Genomic DNA, 17006 nt, shown 5'->3' with positions numbered 1-17006 from the left:
CGCCTGCTGATTAGACACAAGCCCCCAAAATAATTCATCAGAAAACTGCAAAAAATAATTTATCAAAAGTGCTTCTCACAAAACCCGCTCAGGACCTTTGCTTCTTAATAATTAAACTCCGCAATTAGGCATCTTACCATGCACTCAGTGTGGGGCTCCATGTAATATTCATAACCATACATAATTATGCAATATATTCACTGAAATAAGAGGCCATATATTCACGGTGGGGCTGTCAAGAGGCAAGACATTTTTATTTGGTTTATAACACTGTTTCATCTTATACATGAGCAGCTGGCTGCTGGAGACGGAAGAGAGCGAGGACGTCTGGTCCGCAGCAGTCTGACACTGTATTCTATGGCTCTGCTTCCAAGAGGAAAGAGAGAGGCTGTGAAACACTATTATCAAAGTCTTTCCACAATCACACACCTTAGTGGAATCATGCGTTGACCACAATCAACACAAGATGCAGAAAGAAAGAAGAGGCATTAAATGAAAATGAAGAGGAGACGGCGCGCTGTCTCTGGATGTATTGTATGATAAATTATACATAATGCTCGCCCCAGCATGGTACAGAACTATAGAGAGAGAAAATAGTCCCGAAGCCCTTGATGGTGCCTGAAGCAAATAAGCAACAGCAGCGGTCTACAGTGGACACACAGTAGACAAGGTTGGCTTTCATCTTGAGATGCGGTTCAAAGCTACGGGCTACGCGCACAACAAACTGGCAATCAAAGCTAATGTGTAACTGGGCAGTGGTGCACTTCACAGAGCCTGTCGTCTCGAGTGCAGGGGGAGATCACACGCAGACGCCTCTCTCACATCACAATGGCTGATTTTCGACACACGAGTCTTTGGTACTTATTATTTTTCTCCATGTAAATGTGAAAAAAAAGAAAGAAGAGGGAGGAACTTATTGCTGTTGGGAGCTGCTGCTTTTTGAAGGCCTTTTCAAGACATGTATATGATTAATAAGAAGAACAGCATACATTCTCTCGCAACTTTACCGCAGTTAACAAAAGGCTCTCATTCACCCTGAGAGGAACCATCCCCAAGGATACCACTCGCTCTTTGTCTGCATCAGACACATGCATTCTGCATCATCAGATGTATCGCAGTGGACTAACATCCATAGAATATGCGATTACTTTAGTGCTGGTAAATATCTTGAAGCTCTTTGTGGAGGGATTTTCACAAGCATTTAATATCCTCTCCCAGCATCTGTAGTGCTCACAAGTTGTTCTAATGGGCTACAATAACATGGAACAAGCTGTATCCCCATATGGATGAACACTGCTGTGCGCTATACGGAGCTCTGCGCTCTGCAGTATGTTTTATGTGTGTGAGATTACAAGTTGAATCAATGAGACATTTAATGATACTGTTTGTACAGTGCATACCTTTTTAATGACTTTCAGGATCAAAGACTGTAAAAAAGAAAGAATACAAAAGAACATTATAACTTTATGTATAAGAAGAGAAAGTGAAAAACAAAAGCAGGGTGTTTTTCTGTCCCCGTCACAGGCTCACCGCAAAACAATGACCTTTTCGCATATGACACAATTTTACTGTCGGTATAATACAGATGTGATTAACATAAATAAGACTTAAAGTCAAATAGGCGTAAAGGTCGTCACTCAGGACTAGTCTCGGGTCCGGGAGGTGATTTACAACAACTTAATTTGACTGTGTGGAGTAATTTATCTGTGACAGAGCACGCCGCGCGACTCTCTGCATGTCGCGCGCACATACCGGCGACAATATGCCGTGACTGCACACATCTCATATCTACCCAATCAGTCAAGATGCTTTACGACTTCTGTCAGAGGCCCTAACAGTTCTCATAAATTACAAGGCCATTGTACACGGTGCCAATAACTTTTGAAGGAGAATCTCGGCCGAATTGAACCCAGTGGTGTCTCTTGCTTTGAAACCAGGAGGTGAAGATGGAATACCCGTGTTAAAGTGTATGAAGGAGGCAGTTTGAGCACTTTGATGGTAGATTTGCTTCTATAAAAAGGCCTCGTATTTTCACCCAGCTTAAAAACCGGCCCACATATTGACATTTCACTGCAAAGCAGGTGGCAGATTCTGTTAGCGATCACTTGCATTTCCTTTCACATCCCACTTCCCCTCCGAGTCGCCTGTTAAAAGCATCGCATCTGTGTCATCTGCAGATTCGCTGCGACAGCCAGGGAGTGTGAGGCATGAATGATGCAGAACCATTCATAAACAGCAACAACACTATAATGTGATAGGGACAGAAAAAATGGAGACGTGATTCTGAAGCAATAATGTGCTGTGATATATCTCAAATGCCCCCTGCAGTGTCCATTGATATTCTGCAGGGAAATCAGAGCGAGAGTTAGAGTGTGCATCTCACCCTCTGGTACGGGCAATATGAGGAAATTGAAAGAGAATACATGTATATGCCTAAAAAATCATGCCGGGTCTGTTAGATAACTGTGCTCATATGTTGCATGTGCATGCAGGTGTATCTGTGTACTTTTATGATAGCACAGGTGCCTTGTGAGCGAGGTGGGGAGCCTGCTGTTAGCGCAGGACGCGGTGATTTTCCCGGTGTCACGCTGACAGGGCGAAGCTCAGATTGAAGGGCAGACAGCGATAACCGCGTGCAGAGATTCACATCCCGTTCCATTTAGTCACCTTAGGAATTTTCACAGGGAACAATTGAAGACGCTGGGAAACCACTGAACGGGCCCCGCAGCCAAAGCCTGTGTTTTGTAGGCAATTAGAATGAAATTGCTCGAACCAGCTGAAAGGCACATTCAGCCAACAAAGGAGAATGTCAACTTTACATCATTGCTTTGGTTCGACTTTAACACTATGTTATCTTCTTCCTCCCCCCCGTAATCAAATGTATACAGCTTTTATTTTGTATTTTTTTTAGATGTGTTCTTCTCTTGATCAATCAAATAAAAGTCACACCATGCAGCTCCACTTGGAATAAGATTTCCATGGTAACAAGGGACACATACCTCTCATTCTGTCTGAGTGGCTCCAAATTACAAACGACGAGGGAAATATAAAGAGCGGTGAATAATCTCGGGCCCTAGCATGGCACACCTTGATGTGCAGGTGCCTTTAATACTAGAATAAGTCATCTGAGATTGGGGAGGCAAAAAAACCCACTCAACCAGATGGTCTCCATAAAGCATGGCGTAAAGCTCTCCCAGATGTTGAGAGGTGGTTGCGGATCCGGTGACATGCAATGTGAGGGAGGAACTGGTAATGCAGAGTGTATTAGTGGTCTCTTTATGGGTGCATTAGGTGCTGCGGAGGGGAACGCGGGGGCCGCCGCCGCTGCTGCTGCTGCCAGTGAGCTACTACCAGGCTTTATGCTTTGATGAACCTACCCTTGAGAAAGCGGCACATCCGTGACCGTAGTGTGCGAAGAACCAAGCAGAGCTCCCTCTCTTTAGCCGCCTGGAAAACATAAATCAGTTTCTCATATCATCATCTAGTCATACTCGATGCATATGCAGCTCCAATCGGTAAATCTGTCAGCTTCTTCCTCTTTTAGTGATATATCAGATTCGTAATACTCTCCCACATATGCAGTAAATCTCTGACAAAGCCTATGTCTTTTAAAATTCAAAGACAAGGCTGCATGAAGAAGAGAACTTCACTTGAAAGCAGACTCGGCGAGCGGAGTAGCAGTTCAGTTTAGGACGTCTGTGCACTGAAAGCTTCAGTGCATTCCAAAGTGTCATCTCTGTTCTTACGACTAAACAGCGGCCCAGACAGGAAGTCAGAATAAATTTCCCCAGTTCATTGTCCCCGCTGAGGACTAGCAGAACATCTCAGTCTGATTAATGGCTGTACACTGTCTAATGAACAGTAATTGAATGGTATAATGCAGTAGGTCCTTAAAAGCCCAGAGGAGTCATCTTCCCTCTGCCTGGCTCTGTGGAAATGCAAGGCGGTGACATTGTCTAGAGTTGATTATAGTTGACCTTGCATGGGGAGGATCGGGCCTTTGAAATGGCTAACCTAAGCTTCAGGGAATAGGAGCAGGGGAAAAACAACTGAAAGACAAATGAAATGGACTCGCATTGGAAAAGGAAAGGAATGGATCAATGCGGCGGTCAATAATGATTCGATTTTTTATCACAAAATTCTTAAGAAGAGGAAGACGATTGATCAAACATCCCTGGACGTATTGGCATTTCTAACAATATTAATTAAGAAAAAATGCTTAGCTGACTGGTTGATAAATCAGCCAATATTGTTAAATCAAAACAAATGATAGTTGTAAACACAGTAGCACACTAGTGAGTACAAATCTACCCTTGTCTGCATTTCCTCAAAGTGTATGACATCTACAACATAGACAGACCCCCCCCCCAACCCTCGTGAAATCAATCAGCTCCTTAACAGAGTGCACTCGAAAGGAAAAGCCAACCTTCAGAAAGCCCAACAAAAGTCAGTCAAGTGATTATAAGAAATGCTTTGATAAATGTGCATCAGGCTCGGGCCCGCCGTCCTCTCGCTCTCTTCCACTGAGATAGCCTGCCTTCACTCCCAGCGGACGTCTCCACTTGGCAGAGATGCTGAATCTCGTTATTCTTTATTTGGCCCGGACCACACAGGTCAATATCGCACGCATGCAACCGCCTCACCGGTGTACTGTCTGTAAATGTATTCACTATTTAAATTCAATACAATAAATCATTTAAAGCTTGGGCTGAAAATGTAATCATGTAATTGAATTTGGTCATCAATATCTACTATATACATGCACGTATATACGGAGTACTCTGGGCATGTCACGACCACATATGAGCACAGGAGTGGGAGGAAATCTGCCCCAACTCAGCTCAAAGTATGAGTCATAGCAGCGCAGTTAGCCCTCATTATTATTCACAGCCGTGTAAATAATGAGGTTGCTGCTGACTTTGAGACAGCGACGGTCTGTTTGGCCTCAAAGGGGAAAGAGGAGAGCGTTTGTGAATGATGGGAAGACTTTAAGTTCGGTTAAGTCTCACCTGCTGCATCATTTTCACAGATCTGGTGACCTTTTAGAAATGTAGCAGAGTCCTCGATTAAAGTTGTAATCTGGAAGATCTCAGTTTTGTTCTCTTTGGCGGCACCTCGTGCGATAAGCGGTAATTGCAGGAGCACACTTCCCAGATATCCAAACAGTGTCACATGTGTGACGTCCACAGGAGGCTCCGGTTGTAACTCTTGATTGTCCTCGCTGACGGTCGCTTTCCTTTTTAGACAGTTTGCCTTCATCTGAGCGTCAAACTTGTTTCTTTTTCTTTAGATTTTCACTTATTTTTGAAGTTGTATCTGTAGTCATCGATCTTTTCTTCATTTGTTCAGCCATAGTAGATTACTGTTTACTTCGAGATGACTTTAAACAACATCTCTGCAAAGCTAAATCCCGGCGAAGTAGATGTTCTGATGCAAAAAAGTTTCCACAGTTGAGCTTGAATGACATCCTTTAATGTAGCGCTCATACACTTTGGACACCTCTCGTGTGAACTGGGTTTAAAATTGAAGATGTGCTCTGGCATGCTTGCAATAAGAATCCCACCTTCCCCTTGTGTCACTCTTCATTAGCCGACAAATCAAAAAACTGCTCGGTGAGATGTTATTGCAAAAAGTAGCTGAGTCCGTCCCGAGGATCATTATTATTATTATTATTTTCCATTATCAAATGGTCTGTCCCTGTAATCCATAGCCAATCTGAATCAGCAACATTCATGTATGACTAAAAGCGATAAGTAATGAATTAAGCTATTGATGAGGTCTTTAGCCAGGGTCATAACTGGCCCCAAGAAGTCAATAATTACCCCGATAAGAATATCTTTATTGCAAAAGTGCATACGCAAGCAAAATCATCACCACACCAAAACATTCCCCTCTGGTGTAATTGCCACTGCTTGAAATTATAGTTTTCATTAAAACAAAATGTTCAAGGTTATTGATTGCTTAAATAAGACTCAATATCTTCTCATTTCAAAGCCGCATGAAATTGCTCGGAATAGTAATATCACCAAACTATTGTGCGCATTCATCACAGTTACACGGCTTCACGCGGCCGTCCCTCGGGGATTATCAGGGCAAAATAAGTGTATTTAAATGAGTGTAATTTCTAGGGAGCACAGATCCATGCGAAAACATCTGTATACACATCCCAGTCATACTTCATCACTCTGAATATATGCAATAACCAGACTATATTGCAGTGCAGACACTGAATACAACCGCACGCTGTGATGGGGCTCGACTCTAATCAAGAATACACACTTGTATGTATTTTTTAAAGCTGTGATATATTCAGAATCTGTGGCTACAGCTAAGCTCTGTAAAGTCATAGCACATAGAGTTGTACCTCAGGCGCAGGTGTCTTTAATCCTGTGTCTGTAGCAGTACTACTGTGCGTTGCGGCTTTCACTGCCTCTCCTTGCCTTGAAGAAAAGCTGCGCTGGTAAATACAGAGTACACAATTCACAAAGAGAACCATGGAGACAGAGAAACATGTTACACACACACAGTGGATTTAAGTATAGCTGCTGGAAGCAGGTCTTTGTGACGCTCTGCTGGTTGATTACCATAATGGTGATTACCATAATTGCTGGTTAGACCATTCTTTATATGACCTTATCCCAAAGCAAATGAAAAAATTGGACTTAATAATAAAGTTAAAATGAACTACATGTGAAATAGTAACTACATGGAACTCATAATAAGGGTACTAACATCCTTCCTGGAAACTGCAGACAAAGACCTCTGCAGACACAAGCCGTCTGAATCATGGAGGGGGGCCTTGCAGGGACTCGCGCAGCAACTCTCATCCTCCTCTTCGACTATCTTGGCCTCAACCTGCAGGCGGGGAGAAAACAAGATCCCCCTTGGCTTAGACTGTACTGCACTGCTGTATTGATTTTGCTAAATATTTATATATTTATGTAACTTGTTCGGCTGAGCATTCATGAGCCTTACTCTGGCGGAAAAAAAATAATATTAGGAGGGAGTGGGAGTTTATTCTGAATTCTTTTTGAAGCTGAAAAACACACCGGGAGCTTAGTGGGAGGAAAATGGGGAGAGGATGTCATAGCGGCAGACACCTTTTCCTACCTAAACCATGCATTTTACATCAAATGTAAACTTGTTCGTCAACTTTTAGACTCAACTTTTGCTCTTCACTGACAAAAAGCTCAAAGGAAAGGTGCAGCTAGAGGCCTATATTTAAGTTCAATGGAATCAGCGCATGGTCAGGTGGCTTTTCTTTAAACAAGGTGATGTTAATACTGGTGCATTTAGACTGGAATCAATTCTGTCTGGTCAACAGGACCACGCTGTTCAAAGATTGTAAGACCTCATCAGGCTGCAGCGCTGCACAGGCTTGTGTTTTACCTGATCTATCGGCAGCTCCACCTCCAAATGGCGGTCCTCCTGCACTTCCGCCGCTCCCGCCATCTCACTTCTCATGTTTTGTGCATCGAGCACGCTGCCCTCTGCGAAAAAGTGATTAATCACAATTACCTCATCTGCTGGCAGTCACCGCCTCATTCTTCTGCACACTCATTCCCCCTCTCTCTATACCCCTCCATCCCTCACTGCCCTCCTGTCCTCTCCCTTTGCTTTCCCCTGTCCAACTTCACCAGAGATCAATGTTGCTGTCAAGCCATTTATTTATTTAGAGCGGTCCCGCAGACCAAAGGGCCACAGAAAGCCACAGCTGCCCTGCCACAAATATGGCCAGCCAGCGTGAACTTCCAGTCCGAGGTTAGCTCCTGACAGTGACAGGTTGCTCTTGATGCATGTGGGGGGAATTGCTTATACAGCATCGTCACACTGTTGTTTTCCCTTGTAAACAAACTCCTTGTTGTTTTTGGCTGCTGGATGTGATACTGTGAATAATTAAACAGACGACTGAGCTTTAATCTACTTCAATTGTTGTAAGAAATTTGATTTCAATATTAGATAACAAAGTCTGGTGGATTAATCAGCGATAAGACAAAAGGAACAATGTATCGAAAAATGTATGTCGCTAATTAGTTTAGCTCAAAGAGGCAACTTCATTAAGTTTTCAGTTGAGCATTACTTCTAGATCTCTCTCTAGATATATAGAAAAAGGACAAATGATGGAAGAAAAGAAGTGCTCTGATCCTACACAAGTTTGTGAACACTACTTAGAATTGATGCCTGTATGAAAAGTTTGAAGATCCATGAATATCACCTGTTTACTTTATCTTTATTTCTTCATTTATCCTGAATTTGGTGCTTCATATTTGAGCAATATCAAATGAGAGGCAGTGATGTTGTACTGAATATCATCACAGCAGGGATTCGGTTGTAGTATCCTGCAGATAATCACAGCCGTGCTGATATCCAGTTTAACATCACCACCTCCAGTGTGATATTGCTTTTATACAACAGTTAAACAAGCAGCAAATAGTAGTAATAGTAGTAAAAAGTAACAATCAACAACAGATTATTTTTGCTCACAACTTAACTGAAACTAGACTTTTGTTGCCAGGCAACACAAACATTCTCCTGCACTCTGTTTCTACAGGTTACCACAGATCAGCTGTTTTTTATCATGTACATTTATCTGTTTTAATTTATCATCAACCAGTGAAATAAGAGTCTGCTGTGTGATTCAGAGGTAGCAACTTGATCAATGACATTCATTAATTAACAGTATTCAGAACACCTGGCTGAGGCGGAGTGATACACAAAGTGGAGTCCCAGTGATGTTATACTCTATTTCAGCACTCATGAAATGGCTCTTATCCAATCAGATCACTTGGTTGAAACTAACTGTGGTATAAATATCTATATAAATGGTAAATGGTAAATGGACTGTACTTATAGAGTGTTTTTCTGGTCTTTGCAACCACTCGAAGCTGTTTTTACACTACATATCACATTCACCCATTCACACACACATTCATGCACTGATGGCAGAGGCTGCTACGTAAAGGGCCCAACTGTCAGTTATCACATTCATACCTGTTGGCTATGCCACTGGGAGCAATTTGGGGTTCAGTGCCTTGCCCAAGGACACTTCGACATGTAGCTGAGGAGCTGGGGATCGAACCTCCAACCTTGCAACCTGAATTTCCAAGATGAGGCTTTAAATTCCATTGTATTGTATTTCTATTGTATTTTCCCATTTCACAGAGACCTTTTCTTGTCCAGATTTTGTGAATTTTCTTAATCCCCTTTGAATTTGGTTTTTAGCTAAAATGTTCCAACACTGGTGAATTTACATTAAGTTTTGCAACCAGAGCAGCTGCCATCATTTCCTCCCAATTAAAAAACAAAGAATGAAACTCTGAAGCAGAAGAAGAGAACAGCTGGCAGGGAAATTAAACTTTTAACTCCTGTTTTCATTAGGATCTATTTAACAGTCAAAATACCCACACAAAGTGGAAAAAAAGGAGCAAGTCTGATGAACAGTAAAAATGTAAACATAGCGGTTGTGGCTGTGGCTTGCCATCCCCTGCTACTGTCCTGTAGGGGCGCGAGTCGCAGGCTAACTCATGATACGTCACGCGATACTATCTACGATAACAGTAATATCACAATACAGAGATTCTGTGATTATTGATAGATTGCAAGACAATCATGTAACGATACATCATGATATCTAATTAACTTTAGTTAATTAACTAATTAACTAATCAATTTATTTCCGTAACTCATGTAATAAGGGCCACGGCAACGAGTCGTGAAGTAATGACGCAGTGAGTCAAAATTGCTGGGAAATCTGTTTAGAGCGCCGTATATTTGAAAATTAAAATATCGATATTTGGCGCCAGCCTATTGGTAATTGTATTGCACGAATCAGGACGACGATATAAGATAAGATAAGACTTATTGATCCCCAGAGGGGAAATTCGGTTGTTGCAACAGCACAAAGACAAGCCAAGCAAGTAGCAAGAAGGCAAGTACAAATAGAAATAGGAATAGATAACAATTAAGTTAAATTAAATTAGATACAACTGGTATACCAAAATCTAATCTAATCTAATCTAAATCTAAAAGTGATTGATATATTGTCAGATTGATATTTGTTATCGTGACAGCCTTACTATCAAGTTCCCACAATGTGTCTCAGGATCTGCACTCTGGTCTAGCTACAAACAGCTGCGTTATCATAAACCATTAGGAGGAATTTAAATAGTCACTTCCATCTATACTTATATAATTGTTAAATAATGTCAGCTGTTTTTGTATACATACAGAATGGATGGTTTCAAACTGGGACGAACAGCCCATCTTTGCTGCTACATCATGTCCCATTATACAGTTTGCGCATTAGGACTTCTTCAAGTTGAGAATTACTGAGCACAGATGGTAAAACAAACACGACCGAAACAACCACTAGTGAATAACTGGTTAGAGGAAGCAAACACACAATTACTCTGTATCAATGATTAACAGTGTCACTTTTGAACAGCGCAACTGCCTCAGTGTTCAAACCCATCAATCCAAAGGACTATTTAGTCACTTTTATGTTCTTTCGTCGGCGTCATTTGTGATTAATAACTTATTACCATTTTTATCCACGCATCAGGAGCAAATTAGAGCATTTTGTTTTCCCCCCACGCAGCTAACAAGGCTTTCTGGATACATATTCAACTAAATGGCCTGATTGAATTCATCTATGATTTAGGCCCCCTTGATTTGTGTTTGAAGTCGTGTTCTGTTTAATATTCACAGCGTTTCTTTTCAAAGAGCAGGGGGGCTGTGTTCTGTTTGGACTCAAAAGAACAGGTTGAGGATCCAAAGAAAGCTCCTTCACCTGCCAAATGGTAGTTTTGTTCGACTCTACTCTAACTCATATCTCCTCTCATGAAAACCCAGAGGAATATAGGATGGCGCATCCGCCTATATGTGTGCCCTGCCCAAACATATGCATATATATTTGTCATCAAAAGCCAACAGGTTTCTTCATTTTGCCATGGTAAAAAAAAAGGAGGTGGAAAGAAAGCAATATGAGGATGGGGGGCTTGAGAGAGAGAGCTATTTCTATAGAATTGCTCTGCTTACCCCCTGTTGAGAAGGGAACTGGGTTCCTGGACACCTGCCTCTGTTGTTTGGTTCTCTCCGGCTTGGCTGCGTGTTTCTTCATGCGGCCCCTGGCTGCGTGCTCAAGGTCCTCTCCAAAGCCTGTGTGAGCAAGCTACATGAAGAGACAAAAGAGAGCAGAAAACAGGGGCACAGATTAAGGCACATTTCCTCAGATTTCTCTGTGATTCATCATCGACTTTTCGCTGTTGTTTTGTAAAGAGGAAGAAGAGAAGACAAAAGACAAAACACAGCAGGGCAAAACTTGTTCTCCTCTCTTTTCTGTGTTTATTTTTTTTTTTTACATTTTCCATTGACCTCAATTTTTCATGAGCTGATATGCTTTGTAGCTCCCCCGCGACTCCTACTGTATTGAATTCATCTGGTTCCAATACATCCCGTGCACAACCTATCAATCACCAGGGAGCGTGGCAAACTAATCATTTATTGATGAAATGGGGCAGCCATGAATTTCTAACTGCATTTGTCTTATTTATCAAGCCAGATCAAACAATGAAAATCCAAACAAGCTTAAAGGGAAAGGGAGGGAGTCGTAGGGAATAAGTTATTCTTCAGCAGTAGACAGCAGAAGGTTATTGATGAAGAGGGGAGGAAAGGAAAGAGGGTTGGGAGTTAGTTGCAATGGTGGGAGAGTGAGGGAGCGAGAGAGCAGTGGGGAGAGTTCAGAGTGATGTTCAGACAGCAGGGTACACATCTGAATTAATGCTTCCACAAAAGGCAATTTTCTCCTCACAGGCTCCTCATCCCCTCCGTAGGTAGCGAGGTGAGGTATGTCTCCCTCACGGAGAATGAGAGACACAGACACAGGGAGCGCGAGAGAGCAGACTTAATGTTTCTTTTCAGCTACAGCGCTCTTTACTGCAGCTGCCTGGCTGGATCCCTGGGCTGGCTTGGGGGATAGTGTAGTGATCTCAGGCTTCCACCAGAATACACTTCTGGCAATGGTGTTTGCAAGCTCACTAACATGGACTCTTGGGAGAAGCAGCGTTGTTTCTTCACTTGTTTGCCTTCTTTAATGCGGAGGCAAAGTCTGTTGATATTCTTTTGAATTTCTACAGCCGTTGGTGGGCCGAGGGAGAGGAATAAAACAACAAAAGAAGAGTGAAGTTTGCCTTGTATATTCAGCGAAAGGATGAGTTGAAACAGAGTTCACACTCTAGCGCTGTAGTGTCCACATAACCACGCAAGATCAAAGCGAGAGGAGCAGTGGCACTGTCGCAGCGGTAAGCTGTTAATTCAGTTTCGTAACCTCATTCGTGTGTGACTGATGCAAAACAACTTCACGGTAAAGTTCAGATTTGAAATACATCTGGGCAATCAAAAATTGAACAGCTTGTTTGGCATGTTTACAGCCTGCTGGTGAGATGTAAATAGATCTTATTTAAATCAACATAGTTAAATCAAGGCTGTCTCACTCAGGGAGGTGAAAGCAGAGGACGAGGGGCGCCTCAGAGCCGGGAGAGTACAGTACAAGTAGCAGCGCAACTGGAAACACGGCAGTGGAAAAAAGCTGAGGTCATCTCGCCTCTCCTTCTGCATTACATATCTACAGTTCCATGTCCTGTGGGAGCAGACAACTGTGTGTATCAGGAGGCCCCAGAGAAACAGAGACCACGAGAGAGAAAGAGAGTGTTAGAGTTAGTGTGAAGGGGGCTCAGGGGGACCGAGCAGCAAGTAATCTGTGGCCCTCTCAAGTGGCAGAGAACAGGAGTCAACAAGAGGACACCGAGATATGATAGCCAGGGGAAAACTGGGGTCCCAACCAATTGGACCGGCCAGCCTCTAGCCATGCGGGATGTGGTATCAGTAGGAGCCACTCCCAGGGCCGGGTCCTCAGTGAGCAGACATGCTGGCAGCAGTGAGCAGAGAGGAGGGGGTTAGTTTTCCACGGGGCATTGCTGCTTCCTCTCACCAATGACATCATGCAGAAACAGTGGAGCGGCAGCAAGTCATCGCTGATGTCAGGGAGAGCAGCTTTTAAAGGTTTAGTCAGCCTTTCTGGGCTGTTTTCACAGGATGCATTCAAGTACATGTGAAGCACAATTGCGCTGCTCATCATTATCGCTGTAATATGAAAGCACTTTGCTTTGATGCACATCATTATTCCCTTTCTTTCTATTTCTCTTTGCAGTCCTCTCCCCCCTATTAATCTTCTCTTTATGTTATGTCTACCTCAAGAGTTTCTACCTCATCATGTCGGTGAACACCTAACTCAGCATATATGCACGCTTCCAATGGGAACACGGTGTGCAGGAGTTTTAATATTACACTCTGCAGAGCCGTCAGTTTAGACTGAAGCGACTGCTCCACACCAGATGTCCCATTCAGCGATGCAGGAACGCTCCGCCGCCGGTGCAGACAGGACAGGACAGACTCCATTTCCCATACAGCCAGGCTGCAAGAGCAAGGTTACATTTTACACCGCCCAAGTGGGGAATCTTTAAAGGATCTTTTTTTACAGGCGTTTCAAACCAGACTGCTGTTGTTTTGTGAGGTCAAACTGAAATTAATGACGGACATGACCCTATAAATGTATGTATAATCAGTAAGCTAAACAGCTGACAGATCAAGACAGAGAGGGTGATTTTTGTCACATGTATCTGTCCCCTCTGAAAGGCCCTTATTAACTGGTCAAATCATGTTTACAAATTCATGAGGGATCAGATGTAGAGGCGAAGGGAGCAAAATGCGGCAGCATCACGTCCATTGAATGACTAATACTCCAATGAGCCGGTGGATGGAAAACACAGCCATAGCTCTGTCTCTGTCTCCACCTTATGGTAATGTGTGAAATGGCAAAGGAGGTGTTGATTCAGATTTTCCTACTTAAAGATTGAAGCTCAGTTGACCAGAATTTGTTGTGTGGCTTTCATACAATGTTTTTTTGCTCTAATAGATGTTAAAAAGATGAAGTTTTACACATAAGAATTTATACTGATTCCAAAATGTAACAAATAAATATTCAAATCATTTTACACTACATCAATATAAGCCCTTAATACAGCTAGAGAAAAAGCATCGGGGCATTTTTCTCCATCTGAAAAAAAATTGACATCTGTCACACCATTGTCATCTTTCATGGTTAGAAAAATCAGATGTCAGACACATCTCTCACAGGGAGGCCCCCCATCTCTACCTGAACCTGCTGAGTGGGCATGTTCTCATCTTCACAGTGTGATATGGTGCTCAGCTCGGGCCCACAGCAGCGCAATCCTCATATGGATTCAAAGCACTTCACTGTCTACTTAATCACAATACAAATTGTCCCGGTTCTGGTTTGAATAAGAGGTTTTTTTTTTTGGTTTTTTTTCAGTCGGTGAAGTCCCCCTGGTGCATATGATCTGTCTATGAGGCTCACTGCACTTGATCAAGTGGGCCAGCCTGTCTCTGTGGGGATTACCCATCAAAGTGGAAAGCAAAGGTAACTCAATGCCTCCTACAGACAGTGATTGATGATACTGCTGTTTCATAACGAATTGCACCCCCACAACAAGTCTCGCACATGGGAAATGTTAATTGAAATGCTGCGTGTGCAAAGATACGCTGTTGGACTGTGATACTACCGAGGTGTTACAGCAATGAACTAGAGGGAATGTAGCATGTTGCGAGAAAAGTGAACGACCAGATGTTAAAAAGCAGCCAACTCTGAGGCAAAAGCACTCACCGCATCCTCAGCTTGTCTTGTCTTTCTGTTAGCAGGCGGTGTGTCTTGGCTGCAGCGAAAAAATGGGAGACCAAAATTGACATATTATCGCTCTTCTTTTTCACAGAAAAAAAGGGATCCAATGTTGCTTTAAAGTATGTAGAAAAAAACATATTTAATTGATCAAAAATCTAATGTCTCATACCCTTGGAGCCTGTTGTTTTCCCTGATTAGGTCCCTGCAGGGGATGCACTGCTCATATGGCAGCGCTTTAAACTTTTCTGCACCAACTGCAACATAGTGACGGTTGTTCTCCAGCTCAGTGGGACCGCAGACAGGACGTCCATCTAATGTACAAAGCCTGAAAACAAAATGAAGCTAGTATATATAATGGCATACCTGAAAATATACCAAAATGTATTCTTTAGAGCCAGGTCGCATCTTCTAAATACAGAACAACTCCAGGTTATACCTCTTCGTGCCCTCAATGTTGCACATGACTTATTCAAGACTACAAGGGTTCACATTGTACTTATGTTAAGCCTTACCTGTACACAGCACCAGTGCGGAGGCGCACTTTCTCTGTCACCATGGCTAAAACATTTTCCCAGCTTCTAAGAGTATACTTTGGGATCCGTATTCGAGCGGGAGCAGCCAAGACATCTCCGTTGGTAAAAACACTGTAAAACACATCAAATCAATGAGACACAAATACAAGAGCATTCAATAGTTGAAAAGAAAACAAGGAAAAACACAAAATATATTTACTAAATCACACAGAAATTAAAGTTTTTCACATTAGATTATTTAGTATTTACACCTTACTTTAGTAAAAGTTACACTCACCTAATCGTGCAAGACTCATCTGCAGTTCTCCTACAGCGAGCAGGAACTACGATTTTGCTGTGATGAACAGGTCGGATCTGAAATTTAAAAAAAGTAGGGTTCAGAAAATGAATAAGGAGCAGTGATAAGTGAGAAATTGGGCATTTAGTCTGACTCAAACCCTATGTGTGATAACAGGACTATTGTGTATATTATCCGCGTTTGGTTCGGATCATTGTTACTCAGACCAATTTAAGACAATTTTCCCCCAGAGTTTCAGCCTATACATCTCTCCATACAGTATTGTCAGACATACAGTAATAATACACCTGAAAATAAAGGTAAGACTGATCCAACACAAAAAGAGCGGTTTTAACTTACCTGCTGTATTTTCTTCTTTTGTGGCTTCTTGGTTGTTATCTCACTATAACTGAAAGGCATTAAAAAACATGTTAAAGACACAAAACCAGGATTTAGGTGAAACATATCCAGTTACTGATGATCTATAAAGATAATGGGAGGAAAGCTTTAAGCCTGCTCATCATGCTAACTCCAAGAAAACTGGTAGTAAACACCATGGCATATTAAGCTCTTACAGTAGACTGAAAACCAAAATGTACACCAATATAGACTTGGCTTAAAGAAGTAAAACATACCATGAGAACAATGGAGTACAAACCCAGTCATCCCGACCAAACAAAAGAAGGAAACATGACAGAAAACCAGATATCGACAATATAGCTAGCTTACTGGCCTCGTCCTCGTTTAAATGACCTCCTTAAAGTGTGTGAGGGTGCACCTTACAGACTGGTACCTACTCCAGCTTTTTGAAGTGCTCATTTCCGGCTGCTACATACACACTTCCATGCTGCAGGTCTTCCAAACACTGAACCTTGTGGCCCTCTCTGGGAGTGTACAGCTTCCTCACGGCGCCGAACGGAGCCTCAATCCCTCTGGTCAGAGATGACAACAAGCTGTCTAAATTGTTTACCTGCCGCGGATTCACAACTACTTTTCTTCCGGGAAAGAAAGCGTCTCCGTTCCTGTAGACAATTACTGTTTTTGTCGGCAGCATATTACCTCTTGTGAAAGGCATACTTAGCTAGCTTTAGCTTACAGAAGCAGGTAAAAAAGTAAACAACAACAGCGTCTGGTGTCAAAAGTAAATGTGTCACAGACAAGTGAGCTGAGCCTCCGGAGACGTAACTGGAGATAACATCTGATATGGAAACCAACTCTTCCAAATTAGAGGTGTAGCTTCAAGAAACCTATCCGCCTTCTGTTGTTGTTTGCTAACGTTAGCATGTTTTTGTTTGTTGTTAACGTTAATTTAGCGTTGATTCTAAATCGTTAGTGTTTCCTAGGCAACCAGCAGGGGAATATTAAACGGTTATAAATCTGTACTGCAATAAACATGGCCATAAAAAGTAATAATGTACAATATATCAAATATGTAACAAGT

General features: G+C 42.4%; 1 protein-coding gene across 1 annotated transcript in view; it reads right to left on the bottom strand.

The window, feature by feature from the left end:
* The window catches only part of LOC138591214 (doublecortin domain-containing protein 2C), a 145436-nt gene extending 128796 nt beyond the window's left edge, over window positions 1-16640 (bottom strand). The window contains exons 1-9 of the mRNA XM_069661733.1: window positions 16363-16640; window positions 15926-15974; window positions 15566-15642; window positions 15268-15399; window positions 14925-15080; window positions 14741-14789; window positions 11038-11170; window positions 7390-7490; window positions 6729-6855 (exon numbers count right to left, since the gene is read on the bottom strand). Coding sequence (XP_069517834.1) covers window positions 6729-6855; window positions 7390-7490; window positions 11038-11170; window positions 14741-14789; window positions 14925-15080; window positions 15268-15399; window positions 15566-15642; window positions 15926-15974; window positions 16363-16640 — 1102 coding nt within the window. The remainder of the gene's footprint in view (window positions 1-6728; window positions 6856-7389; window positions 7491-11037; window positions 11171-14740; window positions 14790-14924; window positions 15081-15267; window positions 15400-15565; window positions 15643-15925; window positions 15975-16362) is intronic.
* Between the last annotated feature and the right edge of the window lie 366 nt (window positions 16641-17006).

Source organism: Semicossyphus pulcher, unplaced genomic scaffold, assembly GCF_022749685.1.
Source record: "Semicossyphus pulcher isolate SPU_LCO1_2020_fin unplaced genomic scaffold, fSemPul1.0.p SCAF_14, whole genome shotgun sequence".
NCBI classification, from domain to species: Eukaryota; Metazoa; Chordata; class Actinopteri; order Labriformes; family Labridae; genus Semicossyphus; species Semicossyphus pulcher.
The sequence above is the reverse complement of the archived record's forward strand: the minus strand, read 5'-3'. Positions and strand labels throughout refer to the sequence as shown.